Source organism: Ursus maritimus, unplaced genomic scaffold (assembly GCF_017311325.1).
Source record: "Ursus maritimus isolate PB19 unplaced genomic scaffold, ASM1731132v1 scaffold_19, whole genome shotgun sequence".
Classification (NCBI taxonomy): domain Eukaryota; kingdom Metazoa; phylum Chordata; class Mammalia; order Carnivora; family Ursidae; genus Ursus; species Ursus maritimus.
Genome location: NW_024424341.1, coordinates 46,725,757 through 46,733,124, shown reverse-complemented (window position 1 = coordinate 46,733,124; position 7,368 = coordinate 46,725,757). Strand labels below are relative to the sequence as shown.

General features: G+C 61.3%; 1 protein-coding gene and 1 long non-coding RNA gene across 6 annotated transcripts in view; one reads left to right on the top strand and one right to left on the bottom strand.

The window, feature by feature from the left end:
- LOC103672890 overlaps positions 1–3,409 on the bottom strand; it is a 22,508-nt gene extending 19,099 nt beyond the window's left edge. For all 3 annotated transcript variants that reach the window (XR_571266.2, XR_005835731.1, XR_571265.2), the window contains exon 1: positions 2,417–3,409. This is a non-coding gene — a long non-coding RNA (uncharacterized LOC103672890). The remainder of the gene's footprint in view (positions 1–2,416) is intronic.
- On the top strand, positions 120–7,368 carry MYADM (myeloid associated differentiation marker). 3 transcript variants are annotated; one of them, XM_040633899.1, is made up of 3 exons: positions 120–294; positions 3,426–3,491; positions 4,960–7,368. In XM_040633899.1, exon 3 carries the CDS (start codon positions 4,962–4,964, stop codon positions 5,928–5,930), a length of 969 nt encoding a protein of 322 aa, XP_040489833.1. In that variant the 5' UTR covers positions 120–294; positions 3,426–3,491; positions 4,960–4,961; the 3' UTR covers positions 5,931–7,368. The 3 variants fall into 3 exon arrangements, with proteins under 3 accessions (XP_040489833.1, XP_040489831.1, XP_040489832.1); XM_040633897.1 differs by lacking the exon at positions 120–294 and adding an exon at positions 1,496–1,591; XM_040633898.1 differs by lacking the exon at positions 120–294 and adding an exon at positions 1,507–1,591 and having other exon boundaries at positions 3,416–3,491.

Here is a 7,368-nt window from a genome sequence, read left to right as displayed (position 1 = left end):
CCCCCCCCCATACTGCCGCGCTCACTGCTCCTAGGCCCCCAGCCCCTCCCACCTCCGTAGGGCACGCAGCCTGCTAGACAGGCTCCCCGACCTCTTCCGACCACCCTACCTCGCCGCGGCTCGCGCGGCTCCCACCCTAGGGCCGGGTCTCAAAGCCTCCTTAGTCGTCCTGGAAGGCACCCAGCGGCACGAGCGCCCCGTTAGCTCCGTGTCGTGGAGCGTCCGCAGCCGCCACCAGGCCCCGCCCAGAGGCAGCCGCGAGCAAGGCCGCGCCAGGGACGACTGCAGAGCGCGGTGAGTGAGCAGGGCCAGCAGGGAGGGACCCAGGCGTCCCGGTCTCCGCCCCTACCCCGGGCAGGCATCCCGACCTTCCCCTTGCTTCTTGATTCCGTCACTCGGTTTCGGGGCCCCAGAGCTGCCCTAAGAAAGGACCCCGCAGCCCCTCCCTGTTCTGGGCCTCGGGCAGACCAGCTCTTCGGGCCCCTCCCTTTTTGCAGAAACCAGGAATCTGACGCCCCCTGCCCCCCAGCCCGGTCCTCATGGAGCTCCTGAGCCCTTCCCTCTATCCGGGAGCCAGGAATGCAGGCCAAAAATATCTCTCCGTTCCAGACCTAGGAGTCTCGGCTTGCAACCACATCTGAGCAGATGAAAACCCAGGAGTCTGAGCTTTGATTGCTTTTTGCGCCAAGAATCTGGGCCCCCAGCCTAGGCGTCATTTGGAACCTGGGAGTCCGTGCCTCCGACTCCCACCGCCCTAGATCCAGGCGTTTTGCTATCAATAGCCCCTCCCCCGCCCGCATCGACTGTGACATCTGGGACCCAGGAGTCCCGCCCACCAATCCATAACACCGGGAGTCCCAGTATAAATGAGGATTTGGGGACCCAGGAGTCGGGGACCTCAGCCCAGAAACCCCTTAAAGCCTAGGGATCGGAAGCCTCAACTATTTCCCCTTTCGAAGACCCAGGAGACAGAGACCCGAGCCCACAGATCCCATTATACTGAGAGGCCTGGTGTCCGAACCCGCCGCCACCCAGATGGTCAAGATTTCATCCGTTCTGGAAGAGCGGGGCTGGAGCAGGCGGGGAGGGGAGGGGGCCGGAAGAGAGAGAGAGAATTGAGTGAGGTGAGACTGGGGTAGGGACCCCGGCTGGGGGCTCCGTCCTAAACAGACGCTAAACAGACGGGTTACCATGGCAACGGCCTTCCCGGGCCTCGCCTGGAGACTGCGCTAGGGCCCAGTCGGGGGGGCAGCCCCCAGGAGCCCCCACACCGCCAGCTGTTGTGTCTTCCTGTTTTGTCACCACGGCAACAGTGACCTCAGCCCTCCACCCCCACCACTGGCCTGGCCGGGGAGTCTAGGTCCATTTTCCCCGGGGAGGGGCGTGGTCTCTTGGCCCCGCCTAGGGGGTGCGGCTGGGATACCCCGGCCCGGGGAGTCCCTTTCTCAGCCAGAAACCCGCGCTCCCGCCGGGTCCCCGGCCCCGCCCCCGGCCCCGCCCCCGCCCCAGCCGGCCAACCCCACCCAGTAAGCAAACCCTTACAGTCTGCAGCTGCCGCCTCTGCTCAGCAGCAGCCGCCACTGCGGGAGAGGTGAGGCTGCGGGGACCCCCCGGCGCGGAACCTGCGGTCGGGATTCCTGGGTGCACAGGGAGGAAGGGGCTGGGGTCCCGAATGTCTGAGTCTCTAGAAAGACTGGGGCATGGATCAGGACTTGGGTTCTGGAGAGGACAGGGCTCGAGACCTGCACTCATACAGGTCATCCATTTAAAAGAGGAGGGGCACGGGGGTGACTTCTGGGTCTGAGGGAGGAGGGGCACGGGGGTGACCCCTGGGTCTGAGGGAGGAGGGTCTGGGGGCCTGGGCTCCTGGGTCTGAGGGAGGAGGGTCTGGGGGCCCGGGCTCCTGGGTCTGAGAGGGATGGGGACCCCTATGTGCCCTGGTTGAAGGGTGCTGATATCTACTACAAGGAGGTCTTCAGGAGGGGAGGAGCTTGGAGTTGGGAGTTTGGGTTTGGTAAGGAGAGTGGCCTTCCCCGCTCCCCACCCCTCCATTCTGGGGACAGAATTCGAATTTTGGTCCCCAAAGGCCAAAAAGCGAGGACTGGGAAGCTGGTGTTCTGGGCCGAGAGAAGCCAAGGCTGAGGCCAGCGTCCTTGGGTTACTGAGAGTGGAGGCTGGGGTTTAGGGACGCGATTCTCAGTCTGAGTGATGGGGTGTGGTGTTTGGCGTGGAGGTGGCGAGAGGGGATGGGCGTGGCCGGGGGAGTCCTGAAGCTGCGCGGAGAAGCCGAAGGGGTGTTTCCTCTCTCTCCGACCGTCTTCGGCGGTGCATTCCTGAGTTCTGACCTCAGGCGGCGGCTGGAAGCCGGGCGGAAGGGGATGGACCCCTCCCCTCCGTGTGGTCCTGAGCTACCCACCTCCGTCCTTACGGCACTTCTGGAGTTGGTGGCTCGCACTCTTCCTCTTTCCCTGCTTGGGTCCCGGCAGTACCCGCTTTCTAGAACTCCAGAGTGTAGGCCGGTCCTGACTTCCTCCTAACGGGTTTTCGAAGGGCGTGTGGGGGGAGCAGGAGGCGGCCGAGTCCCGCGGAGCACCTCCCAAGTGGCCCGGGAGGCCCAGCCCTCGCCCAAAGACCTGCCTTCCGAGGGGCGGTGGGAGGTGTGGCTACTAACACCTCAGTTTCCGGCTTCCAGGGGGTGGAGGGGGTTCCGCTAGGCAAACCCAGGAGTCCGGTTTCCCAGCCACTCGTCTCTCAGAGACCCTCCTGGGGTCGAGGCTCCCAGCCCCTGCTCCAGGGACGCAGAACTCACATTTTGAAGGACCCCCGAAATTCAGGCTTCAGGCCTCTCTTCCTGGGTGGACCCTCCTCCCCCCGAAACCCACGAGTGGGGCGGGCCCTCCCGGAGGCCGGCGCAGGGCGGAGGTCCCAGCACCGCCCCCGCGCCCCCCCCTCCCCGGTCCCCGCCACATTCCAGATGGCTGGGATGACTTGAAGCCCTTATAAGGCCCGGAGACGCTGCGCGCGGCCTGGCCGTCCGCCCCCGCAGCCACCGCCCAGGGCCCTCCCGCCCGCGTCCCCGCGGCTTTCTTGGGCTGGGGCAGGGTTAAGATCACTTACACCCACGCCGGCCTGCGGGGCGTGCACTTTCACCGGTGTCCTCCGTTCCTGCCCCCGCAGTTTGGGGACTGGGCAGGAAGAAGGGGCGGGGCTTCCCTGGAGTCACCTCCGGGACCTCTCCCCGCCCGCGGCCAAATCCCCGCCCTGGCTGGGAGGGCGCCGGGACTGCCGGGCCTGGTGGCGCGCTCTGGACGAGCCCCCGCGGCGCGCGCGCGCCGGCTGGTCGCCTGGGTCCCGGCAGGGCGGAGCCGGGGCTGAGGGGGACGCCGACTCTCCCTCCCTCCTGTGTTCTGACTAGCCTTTTCCAGGTGTCGCACTTCACCCACCTCCACACCCGGATCTTTCTCCGTCGGGGTGCTCGGCAAAGACCGCTGGTGAGTGAGCCTGGACTCCCGGGTCTGAGGGAGGAGGGGCTGGGGGGCTGGGGGGCCGGACTCCTGGGTCTGAGGGAGGAGGGGGCTTCTCACCTGGACATTTGTGTCAGAGGGAAGAGCATCTGGGGGCCTGGACTCCTAGATCCTGAGAGAAGGACCTTGGAGCTTGCTCTCCGAGGAAAGAGACCCAGACACCTGTGTACCAGAGAAAGAAGTGTGTCCGGGACCTGGGCCCCTGGGTCCTCTGGGCCTCTTGCAGGGACAGCTGGGCCGGGTTAGAGCCTGTTCTACTGCCCTCTAGGCCCCCCTATGCCTGACCCTGGAAAGAGGAAGTTTTATTTCCCTGCGGCTGAGAGAGGCCTTCTGAGCTTTTTAGGGGTGGCCGCTGAGAGATTAGATGTCCTAGGGCCTGTGGGAGGATTTGGACACCTGGTCCCCGAGAGGCTGGGCTCTCTATCCCTGAGGGTCTTTAGGACAAGGAGGTAGAAATCGTAGGTTCTAGAGGGATGGAAGAAGGAAGCTGATTTCCCAGACTACAGGTGTCTGGTGAACTTAAAGCCGAGGGCCCGGAGTCCTAAGGTCTGAAACTATGTAACTGGACGTGAGAGGCCTGGAGATTTCAGTGGAAGGGGCTGGGGCACTGGACAGCTAAGCATCTGGGGCGCTTGTTTCTTGGAAGTTGGGGAACTGGAGTTTGGACTCCATGTGGGGGAGGGGCATAGGCAGGAGAAAGCTCAGTGTCCTTGGGGACAGTACTCCAGACCCAAATCCCAGGAGGCATTCAGACGGAGGGCCCAGACCCTTGATCTCTGAGGTGAGGGGTGGGCATGAGAGGAAGCATTCTCGAGAGCTCAGACTCGGTTCCAGAGATAGGCTGGGAGGTTGGAAGCTCTGATCACATGTGGGTCCCTGAGAACGTTTCCACGTGGAGGTTGGACTCTTGAATGTCTGGAGGCTGGAATTGCCTGTTCAGTGAAAGAAATCAGGTGGGTGCAGGAGCAGGGGTGCAGAGCCCTGGGTACCCAGAGGGAGGAGGTAGAGCTCACCAAGCAGGGCCTCTTGTTCTGACCCGTGGTCCGGGAGGTTTTAGAGCAGAATCTGGGGTGGCTGGGTGGCTGAGTCCCTGGGGGAATGAGGGCACCTTTGAGTGTCTGGGATGGGAAGAAAGATAGATGGTTTTACAATAGTTGGGTTGCAGAGAGAGGGAAGGAGAGAGGCAGCCTAGACTCCTGGGTTTTGACACGGGAGGTGGGAAACCCGAGTCCAGAGGGAGGAGGGGGCTGGGACCTGGGTGACCAAGTCATCGCCCTAGGCCCGCAACTGTCCCACTTTGAAAACTGAAAAGCCTGCACCCTGGGTGCCCCCCAGCTAGAGTCCAGGTTACTTTGTCCCCAGGGGAGGAAGGGCTGAGAGCCTGGATTCCCACATTTAGAACCTTCTTAGGACACTTCCTTTCTCTTCTTCCCAGCCATGCCGGTGACAGTGACCCGCACGACCATCACGACCACCACGTCGTCATCCTCAGGCCTGGGCTCCCCAACCATCGTGGGGTCCCCTCGGGCACTGACCCAGCCCCTGGGCCTCCTCCGCCTGCTGCAGCTGCTGTCCACCTGTGTGGCCTTCTCACTGGTGGCCAGTGTGGGTGCTTGGACCGGGGCCATGGGTAACTGGTCCATGTTCACTTGGTGCTTCTGCTTCTCTGTGACCCTCATCATCCTCATAGTCGAGTTATGCGGGCTCCAGGCCCGCTTCCCCCTGTCCTGGAGAAACTTCCCCATCACCTATGCCTGCTACGCTGCCCTCTTCTGCCTGTCGGCCTCGATCATCTACCCCACCACCTACGTCCAGTTCCTGTCTCACGGCCGCTCCCGGGACCACGCCATCGCCGCCACCGCCTTCTCCTGCATCGCCTGCGTGGCGTATGCCACCGAAGTGGCCTGGACCCGCGCCCGCCCCGGGGAGATCACTGGCTACATGGCCACCGTGCCAGGCCTGCTCAAGGTGCTGGAGACCTTTGTGGCCTGCGTCATCTTCGCCTTCATCAGCAACCCCTCCCTGTACCAGCACCAGCCGGCCCTGGAGTGGTGTGTGGCCGTGTACTCCATCTGCTTCATCCTGGCGGCCGTGGCCATCCTGCTGAACCTGGGCGACTGCACCAACATGCTGCCCATCTCCTTCCCCAGTTTCCTGTCGGGCCTGGCCCTGCTGTCCGTCCTTCTATACGCCACCGCTATTGTTCTCTGGCCGCTCTACCAGTTCAGCGAGAGGCACGGTGGCTGGCCCCACCGGTCACAGGATGTGAGCTGCAGCCGCAGTCACACCTACTACGTGTGCCCCTGGGACCGCCGACTGGCCGTGGCCATCCTGACGGCCATCAACCTGCTGGCTTACTTGGCTGACCTGGTGTACTCGGCCCGCCTGGTGTTCGTGAGGGTCTGAGGCTCCGACGACGACGAAGGGAGCTCTCAATTCCCTCTTGTCGGCAGAGGTTTCTTTCCCAAGCCCGAATTTCCTCTTCCTGGCTCCCTCTCGCCTACCTTTCTCATTTCCTTCCTGACTCATCCTGCTCTTTTCCGTTCCTTTAGCTCCTGCCTCCTCTCTCCTGGTGCTCTCTCGCCTTTCCTTCCTGTTGTTGGGTTGCCCACATCCTGTTTGGCCTGTTTGCCTCTTTCTGTTTTCACCTCTTCTTTCGTACCTATTCTGTTTCTCGGCTCTTTTCTGGTCCTCTTGTTTGGTTTCTCACCTGCCCGTATCCTGGCCACCTCTGTCCCAGTTTCTTTCTTCCGATTTCCTTGGGAGCTCTGAGACTTCTTTCTTCTCTGCCGCCATTCCACTGCCCCCCACCTACAAAGGTGCTGAGCTCCACGTCCCACTCCCCTTTGCAGCTGTTCATACCCTGGGCCTCCCGGAGAGGGGCCTCATTGCCAAAGCATGCCTGCCCCGCCCTGGCTGTGCCTTAGTTGGTGTGTACGTGTGCGTTTGTGGGGGTGGGGTGGGTAGCTAAGGGTGGGACTCCCTTTCCCCCAGTGGTGGGGGGATGTACAGTACATGTTCCCTTTAATCTCTGGAGGCCAATGATCTGCAGTGGGCATGAGGCTTAAAGCACGGGCTGCGGGTCCCTGGGCCCTGCCTGGCCCCTGCCTGGCCCCCCGCCTTGCCTGAGATTGGCTCCAGAATTTTTGCCAGGCTTATTAAAATTCCGCTGCCTGGAGGCCATCTTAAAGGAAGTAAAGGGTGGATGCTTTCCATCCCAACTGCTCTCTGGGTTATTGAAAAAGTGGCTGGCAAAGAACCGTACAGTCTTAAAGACAACTGTCCGAGTATTTGTGGGGGGCAGGGATGTTGCCCTCCTGCCTCAGTGTTAGAAACAGCATGTAGTGCCTTTGCTGGGAGGAGAGGTTGGCCACTGCTGGCCTTCAAGGCAATGTGAGCCTGGGTTTTTTTGTTTTTTCCTTTTCCTGGTCACGAGGGCAAAACATATGGGGTGGCCCTCTTCTAAAAGGAAAGTTTCTTTTCAATGTCTTTTTCTTTGCGGGGGGTGGGAGGGTTGGGTAGGTGGGGATCACTGTTGCCATAGTCAGAGGAATTGCGTTGCTCGAGTGTGGTACGCACACACACACGCACACACACACGTGTGTTTCTGCATGCTAGTTGCTTCCTGTAGCTGCTTCCTGCTTCTCTGGGACTCACACATAATGTCATATATATAAATGTATAAATATATATTTTATTTTTTTTTAAATTCCCTGGAGCTTCTGGTTCCCATCAGTCCCTGCTGTCAACCACAGAGGGAAGACTTGTCCGTTCCCTCACTCCCACATCCATAATGGTTTTTGTTTTGTTTTGTTTTTTACATCAATACAAAGATAAAAGAAAA